Source organism: Eublepharis macularius, chromosome 7, assembly GCF_028583425.1.
Source record: "Eublepharis macularius isolate TG4126 chromosome 7, MPM_Emac_v1.0, whole genome shotgun sequence".
Lineage (NCBI taxonomy): Eukaryota > Metazoa > Chordata > Lepidosauria > Squamata > Eublepharidae > Eublepharis > Eublepharis macularius.
In genome coordinates this window covers 94,763,661-94,785,123 of record NC_072796.1, presented here as the reverse complement: position 1 = coordinate 94,785,123, position 21,463 = coordinate 94,763,661, and the positions used below count along the sequence as shown (strand labels likewise).

The 21,463-nt window shown below is 42.1% G+C and overlaps 1 protein-coding gene across 8 annotated transcripts in view; it reads right to left on the bottom strand.

The window, feature by feature from the left end:
- Positions 1–2,441: 2,441 nt before the first annotated feature.
- CSPP1 (centrosome and spindle pole associated protein 1) overlaps positions 2,442–21,463 on the bottom strand; it is a 69,020-nt gene continuing 49,998 nt past the window's right edge. For 5 of the 8 annotated variants that reach the window (XM_054985059.1, XM_054985064.1, XM_054985066.1 and 2 more), the window contains 10 exons: positions 18,393–18,491; positions 16,729–16,795; positions 16,493–16,616; positions 14,859–14,995; positions 13,332–13,466; positions 11,607–11,662; positions 9,512–9,575; positions 8,503–8,609; positions 7,090–7,240; positions 2,442–3,380 (listed from right to left, as the gene is read on the bottom strand). In XM_054985059.1, coding sequence (XP_054841034.1) covers positions 3,157–3,380; positions 7,090–7,240; positions 8,503–8,609; positions 9,512–9,575; positions 11,607–11,662; positions 13,332–13,466; positions 14,859–14,995; positions 16,493–16,616; positions 16,729–16,795; positions 18,393–18,491 — 1,164 coding nt within the window. In that variant the 3' untranslated portion in view covers positions 2,442–3,156. The remainder of the gene's footprint in view (positions 3,381–7,089; positions 7,241–8,502; positions 8,610–9,511; positions 9,576–11,606; positions 11,663–13,331; positions 13,467–14,858; positions 14,996–16,492; positions 16,617–16,728; positions 16,796–18,392; positions 18,492–21,463) is intronic. The other 3 variants (XM_054985065.1, XM_054985062.1, XM_054985063.1) reach the window with 3 other exon arrangements.

Below are 21,463 nucleotides of genomic sequence, written 5' to 3'. Positions count from 1 at the left end.
ATCGAAGGAGGTCGACTTGCTAGATGCCTCGGAACCGAAGCGGTCGGTTCCGACAAACTCCGACCCGAAGGGATCCTCTCGGACCTCGACTCCGAGCGACTCGGAGACGGCTGAGAACGAGGAGTCTTGGAACCCGAAGGTACAGGAGGACGAGAGGACGCAGACGGAGCAGACGAAGACTTCGGTGGAGGGTCCTCGACCGACATCGCACGCTGCCAGAGAAAGGCATGCAAACGATCCGTCCGTTCCGCCCTGGCCTTGGAGGTAAACGCGCGGCAATGCTTGCACGCCTGAGTGTTGTGAGTTTCCCCAAGGCAATATAAACAAATGGAATGGCCATCCGACCTTGTCATCTTACGATTGCAGGTCTCGCAACGCTTAAACAAGGCCTTCTCAGACATCGCGAACGAAGAAAGCTGTTAAACCTCAACGATCGGCGGCGAAAGAGAAACTGAGGGTATGTGAGGGGCGCTCCGCCTCTTAAGGGCCGTTTCGGCGGGAAAGCGGCCGCGCATGCGCGCTGAGAGGCGGGAGCGCCCCCTGGTGGTGTTTAGCTATTAAAATCTCCGGTATCGGCAGGCCTGCGCGTGCGCAGTCCCATGTGGGACTGCACAGGAAGACCGTAGATGAACATACAATTCACCATGGAGAAAGAAATCGAGGGAAAACTCCCATTCCTGGATACCTTGGTCATCCGCAAAGCAAACTTTCAGTTAGGTCACAAGGTCTACAGGAAACCAACTCACACTGATCGGTACTTACACAAAAACTCCAATCACCACCCCCGACAGAAAAGAGGCATAATGAAAACATTAGTGGATCGTGCAAGACGGATATGTGAGCCGCACTTTCTCAATGAGGAAATTAATCATCTAAACCACGCACTTCAGGCAAATGGCTACTCCAGAAATGAAATCCGAAGAGCAATCAAACCCAGGATGAATCAAACAACCAAGGAAAAACAGTCACCTACAGGAAAAGTGTTTTTGCCATATATCAAAGGAATTACTGATCAGATGGGAAAGCTTATGAAAAAGCATAACCTTCAAGCAGTATTCAGACCCACCCGAAAAATACAACAGATGCTACGATCAGCAAAAGACAGTAGAGACCCCCTCACCTCTGCAGGAGTATACCGTATACCCTGCAGCTGTGGACAAGTTTACATCAGGACCACAAAGCGTAGCATCCAGACAAGAATAAAAGAACATGAAAGACACTGCAGACTTGGACAACCTGAAAAATCAGCAGTGGCTGAACATATCCTAACTCAAACAGGGCACAGTATCTTATTCCAGGACACCAAAATACTGGACAACACTTCCAACTACTTTGTCAGACTGCACAGGGAAGCCATTGAAATTCACAAGCATAAGCAAAACTTCAACAGGAAAGAAGAAACCTTAAGAATGAACAGAGCATGGTTTCCAGTTCTGAAAAACACCAGGCTAACAAAACATTCTATCCCCAACAATAGCCCTGCAGAGAAGATTAGCACATCAAGTACCAATCCATATGCAAAAGAACCTCCTCAGGATACAGTGAAGCCTCCCGCCATTAGCATTCCACACCCTGGGAAACTCTTACAGGATGACTCAGCTCAACCCCACCCCTCCTGAGTAGATACAAATGACCTACATCTTTTCCACACTGTGACACTGAGAGATCTCTGTCTTTTGGTGCTACACCTCTGAAGATGCCAGCCACAGCTGCTGGCGAAACGTCAGGAACTACAATGCCAAGACCACGGCAATACAGCCCGGAAAACCCACAACAGCCATCGTTCTCCGGCCGTGAAAGCCTTCGACAATACATGTGTGCATTTTCCTTTACCTGATTTTTACCTCAGAACTGACCAATCAGAGCTGACCAATCAGAAAGTGGGGGCCTGCCAGCCACACAGAAAAGCCAGGCCCCACAGGGAGATTGGCAAGCCTAGTGAACTTTTAAGGGAAGACTGGGAGGTGCATTTTACCTCAGGACACGTTCAATGACTCCCAATAGCAACTGCATACTGTTTAGAATGGGGGTGAGGACCAATCAGGCTGCATGTGCAAATGACCTCTGTGTTCCAACGGTCGGGGTGGGGGTGTGTGGAATATTGTGAACTCCAATCAGCCTGCATATGCAAATGACCTTGAAAGGCTGGCCCAATCAGGGAAGAGTGGCCAAGTTGGCAGTGGGTGGGGGTGCAAGCACGCAGCAGCCTGTCAGGCACACAGAGAAGCTGTATCCCTTTGGGAAAACAGTGTTTACCCCTTTAGGGAAGCAAATTTTCAAAAATCCCTTCTTAGTGGGTGTTTACATCATGAAAGGAATGTTCTCCCCAAATTTCATGTTGCTAGGTCCAGGGGTTTGGGCTGGGGGTTGATGAGTCAGTCAGGACACTTGTCTTTATATAGAGAGATGTATGTTTATAAGTTACAAACTGCTTCACAAACTAGGTAATAAAATAGAATTTATTTTTTTATCTTAAAATCATAACCGTAAGTTATACATTTGATGCTACCAATACAAGGCTTGTATTAACACACAGACCCACACTGAAAAGAACAGAATTAGTATTTTAGAACAAATGACTGGATAGACAATTTCGAAATAAATAATGAAGAAGCACTGTGAACAGTTTTAATCTCTGTAGGCAAATGTCTGTTATATGCTTGAGAAATCCCAGGCTACAATACTCCACACTATTAAACAGAGGGAATGCTTCACTATTAGTACATGTCATGAGGTATTTTTTCCCAAACAAAAGTGGTACCAAAAAGGCAACCTGAAAACCTTGCCTTTGTGCCAGCACATGAGGATTTCTGTGTGCCTCATTCTACCCTGAAGTTTTCCAGCTGACCTAGTTCAGAAGGCTTCACTTCCAAGAACAGATCTTATAAGCAATATATGGATTGTTTATCATAACACAGAAGATTGCAGCAATTGTCACAGCTTACAAGCTTGCTTGCCTTTTGATAAATTACATCTCAGTTTCTGTACATGGGGTTGGATCCCCTGATCCATTATGCTAACAAAGACACTCTGCCAAAGTAAAGCACTTCTACTTGCAGAACAGATCCAACCCACGGTATTACATTTGAAAACTTAAAAGTGCAGTAGTGGATAAAAGTTCTTTGAAAGGCACAACTGGTTTCATTGCACATTTATTCAGCCATGTGCCGTGGACAGACCTTGCCAATCGAAGGGGGTGTTCTCAGAAGAAAGTTTAGCCTGACTTGACTGCCCAGCCATAAATCTTTTAAGGGTTTCTGATGTCCCAGGTCTCAGCCATGGCTCAGTTGCGACTGTGTCAACTGAGTTAGGTCTTCCACCATCTTTGGATGGCAACTGCTTCAGGATGTCATCAGCATTCCCCAGAGAAACATCTTCACCTTTAAAAATAAATCCAAGCTTAATACTTCAGCGGTATAGGGACTGTACCAACAAGTTCTTTTTAATAAACATTTCTCAAGCTTTACAAGATTCTTCTCCAGGCATGGGTGTGCAGAGCAAGAATGGAATAATCTCTTACATGTCAAGTCTGAGCTACTGAACAGCTGGGAGCTACAGGACCAACGCAATGAGTCAGACCAGATTCAAACACATTATCAGCTACTGCCAAAAGTCCTTGTAAAACATAGTGTGGAAGTGGTGATCTACCCTTTGTAATTATTAAAGACTTGTGCAGCCGCCTTTGCATTCCACCCTGTGGTAGAAGTTCTGCCCTAATCCTACACTCCTGTTACAAGAGACAGGTCTGAAGCATATAGAGGGGGGCGGCAATGGACAATGGATTTTCAGTGGAACTTTTTAAAAAAATGACAAGTCTCTTACTGAAGTTTAATCCAAGGATTAAATTGACTTATCCAAAACTAGAATACACAATTTGGTGAGCGTAAGGAAGGCATTAGGAGATTCCCCCAGTATCCCACTGTCTTTATAATTTCTACTTTCACACAAAATCTATCTAGAACGCTTTATAACAGGCAAGTAAATTTTCATCAAGAGACTCATTGTAAAAGGAATGCACTGCTATATACAGAACAGACATCTTGAAAACAACAGATCAAAAGAGAAATTAGCCATTGTACCGTTATTTAAGCCTGTCTCCGTCTGTCTGTCTCAACCCCACGCCTACACAGAGAATTGTATTTTCCTGAAAGCAACTTTGTTGGATCTAAGATTGTCACAGGTTCCTTATTTGATATATTTAGTATTAGAAATACTCATATGGGAAAAAAGAGATTCATAACTGGAGATAGCAATGGCAGTGGTACAGGAAGAGGCAACAGGAGGGCATACAGCCTTTGTTGGCATTACTGGCTGGGTCTGAGTCAAGTGTCCTTGAAGCATGGACTTCTAGCACTGAAGAGACCAGGTTAGCTTACTTTTAACTTTATAGACTGCGCCTGAGCCCAACTGCTTCTTAGCTAGTAAAATATGGAGAGGGAGAGATCTATTTTTCCTTATAATAAATTCTTCTTTACTAGCTGTTTGCCTTGTTTCCAGGACTTCTGCACAAACTGAAGATTCACCATCAAAGAAACCAAAGTTCAGCAGCAGCCACGTGCCAAAATCATAGGTATGAATATGGGGTCCCTTCTTGACACTAACGGACTCGGTCATCTCAGAAAGAGAACCTTTTTAGACAGGATCCAAAACCTAGCATATACTAGCATATACAAAATGCATTTCTGGACACTGAAGCACAAGTGAGAGCCTCTGCTCATCCATATATACACATTTGGGATTACAAAGTTTACTTTATGCAAGTGAAATATCAAAATTTTACAGTGCTTTGTTTTGAATACAACCTTAATGAAAAAAATAAGCACAGTTGTTATGAACAGATTCAGGAACCCTTGATTAATTTCAATAATGAAGAGCCGGTGTGATATAGAGTTTAGAGATGGACTAGGATGTAGGAGACCCAGGTTTGATTCCCTGTTCTGCCATGGAAGCTCACTGGTTGACCTCGGGTCAGTCACACACTCACAGCCTAACCTACCTCCCAGGGTTTGTTGAGAAGGAAAAATGGAGAAGGAGAACGTTGTAAGCTGCTTTGGGTCCTCACTAAGGAGAAGGGTGGTTATAAATGAGGTAAAATAAATGTGAAGGTTCCCCAAGGCCTCAGAGCCAGGGCACTCTGACTAGTGTTGCCAGTGTCCCTGAGTACTGATCCCCAGCCTCACCTCCTGTGGTGTTCCCTTCACTGCTCCACCAGTGCACCTCCTCCCAGGCTACCAGCAGCCAGCATGGGAAGCATTCCTTCACTCCCCCATCAGCTCCCCTCAGAAATAGTGAGACTGCTTAGATGCTGGCCTGCTCCTGTTGACTACGTATGACACCCTCACAAGGGTCCCTGGCCAGCTGTGCTGCCTCTGCATCTTTGGGTGGCCAGTCTCCTCCAGCTGGCTTTGTTCACACTGCCAAAGTCCAGGGTGGCCTTTGTGCTCCCCACCCCTACCCAGGCCTGCCAGTCTCCATACTGTGGTTAGGACACACATGCTGCCATGGCTCATCCTTGCCGAGCTCCGTTCACAGTCTCTGATCGCAGCCTTCCTCCCCTTAAATCCCCCACCTCCCCAGCCAAGTCCCGCCCTGCTGCAACAGCATCCCGGCATCTCTTCCAGCCTGGCTGTGTTCTCTCCCAGCTGGGCAGCTGGAGGTATAATGACACCTTTTCAGCCTCACAGACCAATGAAGGGTTGCATTGCTGGGAGTCATGCCAAGTACCACGGTGATGAGGGCCGCACCATCACAGCAAACAAACAAAAATATCTCTATACCCCAATCCAGAGACTCATAGATGGCTGCAGGTACACTGCCCATCTCATAAATAAATCTCAGTGTGTACAGGCTTCCTCTAATGGCCAATAACATGTTACAGAGTTGCCCCCTTCACAAACAAAAAAGCTGTGCGCACCCAGTAAAACTCTTATGTGACTAGAAGCATATTTCTGTACAGACTGTATCTGCTGCATCAGGATACAGGTCTTCAAAAATCAACTTCAAATATCTATCTATCTATCTATCTATCTATCTATCTATCTATCTATCTATCTATCTATCTATCTATCTATCTATCTATCTATCTATCTATCTATCTATCTATCTATCTTAAAAAGTAAGAGACCAAATTTGGCCAGTTACTCACCCTGACCATCATTTCCTTCCTACAAAGAAAATGTCAAAAATGAGTCCGAATTTTGGCGACCCAAAATGCTAACCTATTGAGAAAGAATATAGAATGTGGGGGAAAGCCTTTAAACATCTTTGTTAGCTTCTATGCAGTACAGCAAGTGATACCAGCAAGAATCTTAAACTCATTAGTCATTCCTAGAATAGCCAGTCTGCAGCAAGTGTGTCACACAATATGTCTGTGGCACAGCTGCAAGGGGGGGGGCTGCAGATCCCTAAGCACAGCAGGCAGAGAGGAAAGGGCACAAGTCGTTTCAGTCATGCAAGACAGGTTCACTCAGCTGGTACTGTGTCCTCAGCAACTCCTCTTTTGTTTTCCCTTCCTCCTTCCAACCTTGAGGCTGCTGAGTGCAAAGAGATGAGAAAATTTGCACTGCAATGCCTCACAGATCTAAAGGCAGTGCGTTGAAGTGGTCAGCAGTGAGCATGGGTTGGGACACGATCCTTCCAAATTTCTCTTAATTGTTAGAAGGATTAACTTTAACATGGTGATGGCAATGTCTATTCAAAGTCCAGTCAAAACAGGGAAGCACCTTCTTGCAGTCAAAACTGATTTTTTCCACTTTTCACTTCTCCCTTCCTGAGTTCCCCTGGCCTCTGTGACTTATTGTCAGTATTCCATCTGAGGCCAGATTGGTCCTCATGTCAATAGTACCCAATCACTGGAATATGCAGTTACAAAAATTTGGCACAGCACTATTTTTTGGCTGGCCACCAAATGCCAATTATGAATCTTCAGGCTCTTCTAATCATTAGTAGTGCACCTAAACATTTTTTCTCATTTTTTATTTGGGGATTAAATTCTTCCATCCTATCTGGAATTTAGGATGCTGTGAATGTTTGTCAAAAGCTGTTTTTCCCCCCAATATCTTTTAAACAGTGAAAGGAAATGAACCATACCTTTGTGAATAGCCTTCTTCTGTAGTTCATTCAGTCTCTGCAAGCGCTCTTCATTTTTGGCTTTCACCTGATCTATACTGAGGCTAGAGCCTGAGCGCAGAGACATGTTGTCAAGTTGGAGTGGCGAAGTCAGCCTAAGAGGTACATCATCCTACCAATTTAAGGAAACACAACAAATATGTGCTAAGGAGACATTTAAAAGGTTGTCTATGTAATTTGTAGGTATCTTCACCCAAATAAACAAACATACTAAAATGCACGAATTCTACAACAGAAAATAAAGTAAAGCTCAGCCCACACAAGATGTTTATCAGCAAGAAAACTGCTTGAGAATTGAGTAGTCGGCCTGTCCAGGAAGAGACTGTACTCCCCCTGAAGGAATAAAGTTTGTAGCTTGAGAGAGGATGTGTACTGCTGGATCTTGGCCAACTGTTGGGGGCACAAGTCTTCTCTGTTGCATACAGTGCCTTTTATCAGCTTTGGATGATATGCCACCTATGGCTGTTACTCAAAAACATGATCTGTCCACTGTGATCCAGGTTCTGATTACATCCTGTTTAGCTTACTATAACGTGCTCTGCATTTTCCCGCCTTTGAAAATAGTCTGGAAGCTCCAATTTTTCCAAAATATGCCAGCCAGGCTACTGTTAGGGGCAGGGTACAGGGATCACATCACTCTGGTGCTAAAAGATCTGCACTGACCATTTATTTCTGGGCACAATTCAAAGTGCTGATTCTTACCTTTCAGGGCCTAAAGAGCTTGAGAGTAGAAAACTTGAAGGACTACCACATCCTCCTGTACTCCCTAGTCTGCCAGCTAAGATACTCCTCACAAGCTCTGCTCTCCATGCCCTTGCCTTCAGGAGGTAAGACAGGTGGAGGCAACAGACAGGGATTTTTCAGTGGTGGCACCACTTGTCACCTTGAGGCTCATATAGCATCACATCTACGCTATTCTCTTAGCTGCCAGGCCAAAGTGTTTCTCTTTACCTAGGCTTTTATTTAAAGGGTAGATTTTTTAACTGCACTATTATAACTTATGTCTAGCCTGAAAATGGTTTAGAACTCATTTTAAGCTGCCTCGTATATTTTTTTATGCTCTGGCTGAGTTTAACATGTGTTATGTTTTTATTATGTTTTATTTTATAACCTGCTTCAGGCAGGTTCCTTGGAGAGGCAGCATAGAAATGTTTTAATGAATGAATGAAAAATACCAGAGTGACAGGAATCAAGTTCATGTACTTGACACACAGCAGCTCATTCCTGTGCTGCTCTACCAAACTTCTGTGGTATTAAGCAGCCGCAGTATTTATTTATATATTCCACCTTTCTTCCAGCATGTAGAGAAGTAGGATGCATTGCTGCCTTGGATTTTTTCATCAACCTGATAGAGGGCCATGAAATTTCTTTTACCTTATTCTTCTCTCGCCTCCTTTCCCTTGCAGACAGAGGCGGTGGTGGAGTGAAAGTCACAGAAAAGTGAGGTATGTCTAAAGTAGGAAAAGCTTCACCATCAGTAGCTAGAAAAGGAAGATCCCATAACTTAACACATACTTGGAATATTTTTAAAGCATACTAAAAATACACTCCAGGTGGTGTATGCAAAAAGGTATCTAATCTTCTAACCCAAACCCGCAGGGCTAAGTGTCTCTCTGAAGCTGCCCTCATGACCCCATTGCAAGCTACCTAGGAGCAACTGGCCAGCCATTGCAGGCAACAGAATGCTGGACTAGAATGGACATTGTCTGGGTCTAATTCTGAAAACACTCTCAGTTCACTCTCCAAAGTGGCTACCACATAATTATGCACAGATTTCTTTTGTTATGCGTACATCTTATACAGTACAGAAAGATATGCAAATAGTTGCAAAGCAACACAAATTGGCAAAGCCATCTTAAAATGATTGTCAGGTCTTACTAACAAGATTCAATATATTAGGCGAACAGATCCTGTGCAAGGCTATTTTTCATACATATACCATCATTCTTGTTATTTATATTATCTCCAAGGTCTCAGGATAGAATTAAAAAGTGGGTTATGAAAATGTAATGAAGTCCTATAAACAAAATGTTGCTTTACGTAATGACTCCAACACAACAGCTAGAAGCCCTCATTTATCTACTACCAAACTATCCCTCATGGCTGACCCTGGCACTTACATTCACGCTGTCTTTGTCATGGAATACTCTATGTCTCCCTTTATATAACAAATAGCATTTTAATCTCTCTGCAAACTGAAGCACATCATCTAATATAGGGCATGATTAGGAGATACAGACATTTCATAGGTCTTGTTACATTTGCTAAAACTCAATGTTAAGTAGCTATGATAAGCTTCTCACAAACATAGAAAGACCAAGGACCTTGAAAAATCTGTAATGAACAGTGCCAGTGAAACACACACACACATATATGCACTCACCAATAAATGCACTCTCAGACTCCAATAGTGAATTTTTCATAAATTCATTGGAATCATCTCTGTCCTACCAAAGAAAAAGAAAAAACTTAGTTCAGCTAAGTGTACCAGTCTTCCCTTTGCTGAGACCTTTCACAGCTCCTGTTCATCTAACTAGTCTGCCGGTTATTAAACAACTCCTTATTGAACAAGATTCTCCCATTTTACTAGCTTTTTCTATTGATACTAGAATGGTGTAATGTAGGTACCAAAGCCTTTCAAAATGAAGAAAATTAATCTGAACGACTGCATTTCACAGCATGAATGACAGTTTAGTAAGCTGGGCTTTTATATACCAAATAACCAGACATATTTCCCAATACCCAAATGTATAATAAAAGACATTTTTTACATTTATGCCCTCCCACCATATTTTAAATATATGGACTAATAAAAGCACCTTGCAATCTGCTGTTTCAGAACCACCAGCACCCCAAGCTCTGAATTCCAATGCAGGTGTGGCTTCGCTAATGCTTTGCTAAATATGGGTCCCAAGTAGACATGGGCACGAACAGGAAAAAAAAACCGAACATGGTGTTTGTTGTTTGTTGCCATTCACGAACAACTAACATTGACGAGCATAATCCTGTTCATGAACATGTTCGTTGTTCGTGGAGGCCAGCAGGTTCTCCTCCAGCCATCAAGATCCCTACCACACCACTCCCAGAAACCCTACCTGAGCAGGCAGCAGGAAAGGTACCAATAATAAATAATAGCTTGGCCCCAGAGCCTGGCAGCAGCCCTGGAACCTGAAGGGGTAGATCCCTATCCCACCACACACAAAGAAAATTCAAGCTCCAATGCACTCACCCTGTCTCTCTAACAGCAGCTGTCTCTCCCTGAAAGCCAGAGCTGGGAGCCCCCTCCCCCCCTGGTCTTTTCCTCTTGTAACAAATTTGGACCTCCAGTCCACACCTGGAAGGAAGACCTGCCTATCAAGCTAAACTGGGCTCAGATTGGGGTTTCCAGGGCAACAGCAGGAGTTCAGACAGAGTTCAGACAATCCCTGCCTAAGCTGCCAAGGGAACTGATTGCAGATGCCAAACTGTCTGGCTTGACGAACAGCAACGAACAGCAACGAATGAGGCTTGCAACAACCACCTGTTCATTTAGAATGGGGCCTCATGACAGCTTGTTCGCGAACAGCAGATTGGGCTGTTCGTGGGTTTTTTTTAGTTCATATTGCTGTTCGTGCCCATCTCTAGTCCTAAGTACTTCTGATATCCATCTTCTAACTTTTTGAACTACATGTACACTAAGTTTCAGCTGTTTTACTAGGAATATGCATTAACCATTTTGGAGTAAACAATCATCCATTTTGAAAAGATGTTCAAGTGCCTCATGTGAAGACTTTAAAAAAAGAGTAAATAGGCTATCCTGGATTATATGTATACCAGATTTCAGCTTGCCATAACACATGGAAATACCAAGTCAGTGATAAGGCAAGCTCCAATTTAAATATGATGCTGACTGCAAGGAAGTCACTTACTCATGCCATTTTATTGCAATGTTCTTATCTCAAAGGCTGACCCATGTGTATCTAGTTCATTTGCCAAAGCCACAAATCATAGGCACATTCAAACTGCATACATATGGGCAGTGTTTAAACAAGGTCACTTGGACGGATTTCTTCTGGCACAAAAGTGTTTTCTCCTTGGCTAACACAACATTTAAAAGGGCATTATATAAGGTAAATAACCTTATATCACCATTATACAAGGCAAATCACAGCACATTTACTTAGTGCCAGACAAGCTATATTGCAACTACATTGACAAAACTGTTGACAAAACTAAATAAATGATCATTGAAGACAGAGTGAAGAAAGTTCCACTGAGGGTAGACAGCATCAAAAAAGAATCCACAGGCTTTATAAAGGATTTTTGCTCTATGAACACTGCTATAAACAGCAGTGTTTCTTTTAAAATAGGGATTTAAAGGAAGAGAGAAAAATGCCTTGTTTCAAGCATAAGGTTGTTCACATCTTTACACATGCACTCTCGTAAATCTCTATTATCTCATTTCAGAATGAAAACCAAGCAGTTGGGTTTTTCCTTACCATCCCCCTATCTCTCAATTTAGGGCCAGGCATGGGATCATCAAAATCTAGGACTGCTGTTTTAAAAAAGGGAGCCAGGGGGAAGGGGTGGAGAGAAGAGAAAATCTTAAGAACAATGACAGCAGAACAGCATAATACAATTTGATTTAGAAACTGTAACACCTCTTATCCATATTAAAGGAATACATTTAAGATGAAAACAGCAATATGTACTTGACTAACAGTTACATAAGTTAACATAGAAGTTGCTGAAGAGGGGAAGGGAACAGAATGCCAACACTTTAAAAACAACAAATATATTATGTATAAGCTTTCTTAGCCCAGAGGCAGTTTCTTCAGATCTAGAAGTCATATACCACATGCACAGTGGTTTAGATCCAGCAATGCTGAAGCAGAAACATAAATGGACAGTGCAGTTCCGCTCATGCAAGTTCTTGTGCAACATCTAGCGCTTTCCTCCCTGTATGTTATATTGTCCAGAAATTTGGCTGCACAAGATCTCAGCACAAGCAGAAACACAAGAGGGAACACAATTATGTTTGACACAGCACAAGAGACTACTACAGCATCAACAGTTTTCAACATATACATGAAACCACTGGGAAAGGCTCCCATAGATTTGGGGTGAAGTGTAATTGGTATGCTGATCACACTTGGTGCTGTTCTTTCCTTTTAATGGAACCAGGTGAGGAGGTAGAAGCTCTAAAGACATGCTTGGAGACAGTGATAGGCTGGATGAGGACAAATAAACTGGAACTACAAGCAGACAAGGTGGCTAGGGGAGGGGAACAGTTATTCTGCAAGTTGGCAAATCACCTGTTTTCAATGGTATCCCATTCTTCTGAACGACTATGCATGCAGTTTGGAGCTAATGCTCCCTTTGCACTGCTCCTGGATTCCTAGGTAACAGTTGTCTCCAAAAGTGCCTTTTAGCAGCTAGGCTAAAAAGTGCTCTTTCAGCATAAGACATCATTATTTGGTGAAATTGAAAGATAATCACAGAAAAGAAGCAGGTATAATAGACCTGCCCTAGGGAATGCTTTCTTAAATAATTCTCTCCAAAAATGACTCCCCAATTTGGAGCAGCAATAACTGCTCCAGACGTCTGGTGGTTATAGTAAATCCCAGAGAATTTTTAAATCAGAATCTGCATGATTGCCCTGAAAAAGGGGTACATCTCTCTGTTCCAACAACACTTGAAAAGGGGGGGGGAATAGATTTTCTACATGAAAGTTTTAATGTGTTATTGTTAGACTGTGACAGCAAATCCTTAGCAAGTCTACTGAGAATTTTGCGGGCATATGTGCCGTCAAGTCACAACTGAGTTACCGCCATCCCAGCAAGGGTTTCAAGGCAAGCGAGAATCAAAGGTGGTTCGCCATTGCCTTCCTCTGCAGAATCTTCCTTGGTGGTTGCCTATCCAAGTACTGGCCCTGCTTAGCTTCCAAGATCTGACAAGATCAGGCTATACCATGCAACCTTCCCTCCCAGAATCTTACTCAGTTCTATTCAGTGTACCTTACTCCCAAGAAACAATATTAATAGAACAGAAAAGAAAGTAAGACAAATTAATCCCCTCAGTCAATATTACTGTACTTTCCATACTCAAGGGACTCATGAAAACATCTGACTCAGTTTCACTAGAAGGATAAAGGTAGATCTACCTTTAGAAAAGTTGGTTTTGAAAAATAAACTGGTAATGTACAGTGACACTGGGGTCCCTACCCTCTGCATTCTTCCTCATTTTTTTAAGTTTCTTTTGCTGTTCTCTTAGCAATGCCTGCTGCTGAATGTCCAAAGTATCATCATTAGTAGGTGGATCAGGAAACATATATTTTGTCTCTAGTCGTGTTTCTGAATCTGGTATACAAAAATAAGAGGTTTAAAATACAATATTTCTTTAAAACATTTTTGATTATGAAACATGTAGAATTTTACACATTATTAGATTTTACTTAGAATGCCTTTTTTAGGCTGGAAGCAATATAAATAAATTATACTCAATAATAATAATAAAACAAATGATGCACTATAATAATAAAGATCCCTAAGTTTCAGGAAGATTGGACCCTAGGGGCCAATTCTATGGGCCCCTGAACAAGACATCCCCAGTTACTCCATTGTTTCTTATGGGGAAAAAGACAAACTGCAGAAACATACTGGGGCAAGGATGCCACAGTCAAGGCACATTCCCAAATGTAAGCTGAGTTCATCACAGAGAAAGCCCAAAAGAGCCAACCTGAAATGGAATGGAATCCTCCCAGAACCAAGTGAAGGAAGGGGACCAACTTCCCATGAGAAAATCACAACCATTCCACCCAAACCAAACTGACGTAAGGGACACTGTCTTTAGTGGACAGTCAGGAGTAGGTCACCTTCAAATTTGGTGGAGCTTTCTTGAAAAATGCCATCCCCAAGCCTCCAAATAGCCCCAGGTAAAATTCCCTATATGGAATAATAAAGAATAGGTGGGGGCATCTTCTTTGGGGGCCCATAAAATTAGTCCCTGGGGTCCAACCCTCATGAAAATTAAAGGGTGGTTAGAGGACAGTCACCAGTAGGTTCCCTCCAAATTTGGTGAAGTTTGGTTGAAAAACGACCCTCTCCCAGTCCAGATTGTTCCCAGAGTGATATTCCCATAGAAAACAATGAATTTAACTGAATTTTTTACTGAAAATATGGTAAAAATTCAGAATCCCAGGTTCTTTATTTGGGATACCCAGATTTTACCGAATCAGCTAAAATTCAATATTTTAATCCAAATTCCAAACTGAACTGCACAACCTTATAAATAATACTGATGAGAATCTCCATTCGCTTTCATTTCAACACAGCTCTACAGAGGATGACAATGTATTTTTCAATTTTAGAGCCAGGATAAATAAGATCATTTTACCGGCAAGCATCTCTGTGCATTGACTGTTTGGGAATTTTCCACATGCTGATATTGTTATGATGCAGCCTGTTGTGAAAAGGCTTCAAAATCAGGGTTCCATCACAACATGGCAAATCATGTTTTGCATACAAATTAGACCAAAAAAGTTTAATAGAAACTCATATTGATATGAGGTAAAGTCCATTAAAAAAACTTGGGATGTACTAGGACTTAGCTTTCAATAGGGTCAACGTATTTTATAGGTAATGGCATACAAAATAAAAAAGATTAAGAATTTTCATTTGGTTAGACTCTTTTAAAGCTGAGGCACTGATTGGAGTGTCATTTTGTACTTCTTTCTTAGACATGCAGCTAACCTTTATATTTAAGTTCATTAAAGTCACGGATGTTTTGAAGATTGACAGGATCAGTAACGTCCTTCGATGAAGGTCGCCTGACAGGAGCTTGCATTTGAAGTCTGGCCATCTCAAATACATCCATACTATGTTTCCTCCTGTTGAAAATGACAAAAGCCATGCTGAAGTAATAATCTATGACAGATGTCATCAGGGAGAGTAAATGCAGACTATTCTATGGTAGTACTTTGGCACAGTCATTTTTTTCATACTATAAAGCCAAATTTTGTTAGCTAAAATAACTGTCATGGACATAATGCCAATAAACTGCTGGCCAAATTTGGAAGAAAAAGGTAATTACAACAACTCATTGCATTTATAAAGTACATCATAATAAGCCGATTTCATTTTCATTAGGCAGCATGTAAACATCTGCAGACCAAAACAGCAATTGGCAATGCTGCTTTCATGCAGGGTCAGGAAGCCATTACATGATGACATGTAAGCACAATGAGCTTTTTTAGTCACTATCTAGTCCCATGAAACATGTCCATTGCCTTTTAACCTCAGCTCTGTCCTAAGTCTTGCACCAGGAAGAGCAATATAACAACAACAACAACAACAACAATGTTCGATTTATATACTGCCCTTCAGGACAACTTAACACCCACTCAGAACAGTTGACAAAGTATGGTATTATTATCCCCACAACAATCACCCTGTGAGATGGATGGGGCTGAGAGAGCTCTAAGAGAGCTGTGATTGATCCAAGGTCACCCAGCTGGTTTGAAGTGGAAGAGTGGGGAATCAAATCCAGTTCTCCAGATTAAAGTCCTGCCATTCTTAACCACTACACCAAATTGTCTCTCTTCAACCTCATGCAGTATGTCAGGGTAGCTGTTGTACTGTTATCTTTGTTCCTTGTGGTACAAGAACTACAAGAGACGGTTACACGAAAATGCCAGGTCTGACCTACAGAGGTCACATAACCTTAAGGAAACTCAGGGCAACAGAGCAAAACCCTCTGCTCACGGATACAAAATAAGGAGAGCCAACACCACAGATAACAAAAGGGCCAAATTTATTTCATTGTTCCAAGGAGAACTGCAGCACACACAGGCCAAAAATTCCATTCCAAACCTAACTGCAGCACAGGCAGTTGGTGGGAATGCAGAAGATTCAGTCCTCCTCTCTTTGTGCATCCCTGATCATGGGAGAGGCCGCCTTGGCTATGAACGTTAAGCCATCATATGGGTACAGCTAATGCTCATCCTTGCCAAGCCTTCGTTAATGCTCGAAGGAGGTATGCCACACATCCTCTGTCTCTAGCCGCTATGGGTCCCAGAGAGTGGCACTCTTCCTGGGGGTCCTGTCTCAGTTCATGAAGCCACGGAGGCTTCTGGCCTGAGGATTACCCCTTTACCCTCCATACTGATGCCTCAGGGTGCACATCTAAGCTGTTCCATGTACCACTCAAGCAAATTTTTCCCACACTGCTGCTGCCACCACCCCTACCCTCTATCATACTATATTACACTTTCAATTATCATTTCATTTTTTGTAACTTTAATTTCTTGTTGAATTTCACTTTATTTACCAGACAAAATATATGCACTTCAGCAAAGGCCTTACTACAAAAACAATAAAATCCTCACCCTTTTCCTAGCAGGTCATCATCATCTCCATGTACTTTTAACAACTGCTCCTGAAGTCTCCGCTGTTCACTGCGCAGCCGTTTCCTCATCTCTGTCAGCCCATTTACTACATTCTTATTTTCTTCTTCAACATAGTATAAAGAAATATGGAAAAGAATATGACAAACTGCTTTCCTTTGAGAACTTTCAGGGAAGGGTCAGACAGGAACACACCCCAAAGTCTGGCATATTCTTACCATAAGCACGTAACTGGTTTCTTCTAGCTGGTACCGGAGGAGATGGAACTCTGGACTGTGGATCATCCTAGTAAATGTTATTTTTATATCAATAAACGGAGAAAAAAAGGGCAATTCTGTGATTCTTATGTTCAGGTATCCTAAGAAGCATGAAACTAGGGCCATGAGTCCATGACTGCTGGATTTTCTCAAATAGAAGATCCTACATGGTAAACTTCAGGGTGATTCAAAAACACTGCATTTTTAAAATGTAAAGCTCACTGTTGTTTTTGTACTATACAACACTTACTATCAAACACTTTCCCTAACATAAACCTACCCCTTGCCCTAAACGGAAAGGGAGTGGGGAAAGGAGGGGTAAAAATAAAGAAAAATCAAGAAACAAAAGAGGGGAGGATGAATTGTATTCAGTAGGGCGATCTGTTCAAAGTAAGAGAACAAATTTCGTTAGTAAAATACATGCACGTTGTTAAATAGTTAATAGTGAATGAAACGATTTCTGCACCTTAATTTAATTTGATTTCCAAATCTGTATGAGATAGAAAAAGTAACTCTGAAAGGACTGAATAAACTGACTTGAAGAAGAGTTTTCACCCAGAGCGCTTTGAACGACAGGATTTCTTTACAGTAGAAACTGTTTCCTAGCACTGGCTAAGGATATCTCCTCTAATTCCTTCTACTTACTGATGCTTCCTTCATTTTAATTGCAAAGAATCATTTAGCTGGCTAGTGAGACTGTTTTTAAAAAATCTACACTTCTAAACAGCACTGGGTCATAACTGAGGACATTTTCTATTCTCCAGATTCAGCAGTGTCTCGTGCATAAAATAGTCATCTCCCCACTTTGAACTGTTAACGTATTCAAAGTTAAATCTTTTACCAGTGATCCAACTCTGGCAGCTAGAAACCTAGCGGCTGAATTACATACTTTATCCAGAAATTATTTCCAACATGATGAAATCCAAACTTTTTTTTGTTAGGCATACTATATCCACTAGCTCCCATTTAGAGAATGTTTATTCAGATATCAGTTGAGCATTAAAACCCAGTAACCCAGTAACAAAAATCTTTTCTCACTTTTTAATTGGAAGCTGCCTAAAGCAGGACTCTGAAGAGGTGGCATAGAAATATTATGAATAAATAACATAGAACTAACTTCTCTTAGGCACTCAATATCAGCTTATTTGCAGCCACTATATAGTGAGATCCCTGAAAGATGTACAAAAAGTTGAAAAAGCAGTAAGTTCCACAGCCTCTACAAACTGTTTATATCATGTCATAAGCATGGTAACTGTAGAGTCCAATGCAAATCGGATGCATTAATTTAACCTAGTATCAGGGATGGGAGTTAAAACTCTATTAAATGAAGAAGTCTCTGTATTGGTTTTGTTGTTACTGATAATATAGCTGTAATATTTTCATGATTTTCTGAGAAAGTATGCTGCATGGGAACAGATGTGTATTTTCACACTAAGCATATGAAGAATAATTAAAGAGCGTGGTACAATAGAGATCAATGATATTATCAAAATATCATCAAGAATTTAAATGCCAAACCATATGCTGATATTTTCATTTTTAGATCTATTGTTTTAGGTATTCTATCAAAAAGAACAGATGCTAGAATCAGTGTGCTGGTTACATTTAAATAACAAAATACATACCTGCGTATAGTAAGACATACGGCTCTCTACCAAAAAAGCCTTTTCTTCTTTTACCAAACCCCTGTTCAGAATGGCAGGAGAAAACTGTCTGTCCAAAACCTGAAAAGTAGGAATATATACACAAACAGTTGGTTCATATATTAGTAATTTAAAAACATATAATGAAAACAATGGGACACCAAGGAAAGCTGTTAAAAATAGGTTTCATTGGATGTCCATGTCTACCAGAGGTATGCTGACTAGTCCATTCCTGAAATCAAAACCAGCTTGTCATGGGCCAGCCAGCTCCAATGAAGCAGACAGCTCAGAGGAAGAGGACCGAGTAGCCACAGCAGGGCCTTACCTGCCGCTGCCTACAGACAATCCACTGCCAGAAGCCACGGTTACCCTGCCCAGTAAGGAACCACCACCCAACAACAGCCCTCCATCAATCTCAGCCCAGGATGCAACTACCAGCCCATGACTACCTGCCTCACCTCCCCCATCGCCAACCTGCACCCTTCTACCTACCTCACCACCCCCATCTCCAACCACTGCCCCTCCGTCGCCAGAGCCATGGGAGCAGAAGTGAAGGAGGATTTGGCACAAACTATGGGAGAGGAGAAGTGTGCAAGTAGCAGCCTGGAGGCACCTGGAGCCAATCAGGGGCGGAGAAAGTTCATGGCCAGACCAGGTGCAGCTTGGTGGCAAAACAAGCACCTCAGCTTTTAAAAGGCAGAGATGGGGAGAGGCCAGTTGTCGGAGCAATGAGGCAAGGCACCCCTGATCTCGCCGCCACCAATTCTGTTTCTGTCCAGCTCCTGCAACCTCAGACTGCTTTGGACTATGGCCTAAACCGGCCACAGTGATGACCACCTAGCCACCACTGGTTCTGACTTTGCCTTGCTCTTGCAACCTACAGACTGGACTCTGACCATGCTCTCTCTGGCTCCACACTCCTCTCTTGCCTGCACAGATGGATAACAGCCTCGTGTCGCTCGACATCCAGGGGAACCCGCGACACAGCTTAACCTTTTAGGAACCGTGTTGTGCACTACTAGGGAACAGGCAATACTATCAACGTGTTTGGCTACTGATTGAGGATATGTGAATGAGATTAGTACAATACGCGAAAGGTGTGAGTAGTATATGAATGTGTGAGGGAAGTGTGTGACAGCATAAAGGGCTTACATCTGCACATTTATACAAGTCGACTCTTTTAATTTCAATATTCAGCTGTTTTAAATTACTTTGTTTAAATACTTATGAATGTAGTTTTAATGAAACTATAAAGAACTAACACAACCCCAACTTTTTGTTCATTATCTTTCCTAGACATAGATGTATCCCCAAAGTCACAGCTTTTAGGCCTGCACAGATATTCATACTGAACATATAAACAGAGGAATGCACCTACACTAACAAGTCCCACCCCCTCCAAGTATCCACACATAGCTAAGAATTGATGTATAATGTCCCTCAGGCATAGAACTCAACTGCAATCCACATAAGTCACCTTGCACATATTCTGATTAATGTGTGGCCACTAGGTATGCAAAGAGGACAGGACCTACCACCACTAATAAAAACATGAATCCCTACGCAGGCCTTTTGAATACTACTACTTGTAGATTCTCTCCTCTAACGAGATGAAATTCCGCAAGGCAGAAGAACTGATCATAAATGACTCCATAAAAAGGACATGGATGATTACTCGGACTGCTTAAATTAAGAAAGAAGATGAACTTATTGGCCTTGAAACAAATTAAATTAAAAGAAATTTGTATTTCCCTTACTATCATTTATAGAGACAAACCTGTCCAGCCAGATCTGTCCATTGAATGAGTTGGTTTGATGGACTGTCTGTTGAGAGAGCTCTTACCCCTCCCCACTACTCCTCACTGTTCAGCAACTAACAGAAGCAGCACTGGAAGAATTCATGGTTCAAAGACTTGATGTTCTCTTCAGTGTCTAAGCGTTTAATTCTAAATTGTCTGTTTTTTAATTCCAAGGTTACTTCCTCATAAAAATTACCATCTGTTTTGTTCTCATTGGCAGTGAGAATGCAAGGGTAATAGCAGTGGCAAAAGAACCTCTACACAGGGGTACTCTCCAAGCTTTCCACTTGTGCTGGCCATTTCTTCTCTTTGCTGCTGATGTTTCTTCTTTTACTGGTAGTAGGTATATCGCTACAGCTGCATTACACTATAGTGACATAAATTAGACATGGGCTGCATTATACTATAGTGATATACATTAGACACGGGCATGAATTGAAATACAAATCAAACTTTGTGACAAACCAGGCCGATTCATGGCCACGTTTTTCACAAAATCAACGACTTTTGGGGCCAATTCGTTCGATTCGTGAATGCTTCATGATGCCAGACAGGCTGGCACTGATCCATTGATTCCCTAGGCAACACAGGCCCAGAATGTCTGGAGACCTTTTGTTGCCATGAAACCCCAATGTTAGCTCACATAACCTTGACAGGCAGCTCTCCCTGCCAACCTGGTCTGAGTAAGTTTACCTGGGAACTGTAGTCGGAGACTCCTTCCCCTCTCTGTTTCCCTTCTCCATTTTTAAGAACAGAATGGTGGAGTAGCGGTGGTGGCAGAAGCCTCAGAAGCTCCTTCTGCCACTGCTCGCTGCTTGCCAGCTTCAGGAACCCTTCCCTGACTCTCTACCTCCCGTCCTCCTGCTGCTCTGACATGTCTTCCCACTCCCCACCCCTGCCCCCAAGCTCCCCAGAGCAGATCCTGAGCGGATCCGCTCTGCTTGGTTTTTCCTTCAAGAACTTGGGAGGCAGGGGGAGGGCATGTCAGAGCAGCAGGAGGATCCCTATCCCTTTTGAGGGAGGACTCTCTACCTCCCTCCTCCCAAAAAGATCCACATTGTTTGGATCCTCTAGGAAGTAGCTTCAAAGTTACGTGTACCTAGCTACATTTCTGTTGTCTATTGCACTTGTATCTGCTCTCCTTGTTAACTTTAAAAACAGATCTCTGCTTTTCCAGATCACAGTCAGTAGTAAGCATCAAGAACATAGCAACTGCAAGAATGCACTTCCATCTATCTGTTTTAGATTACAGTT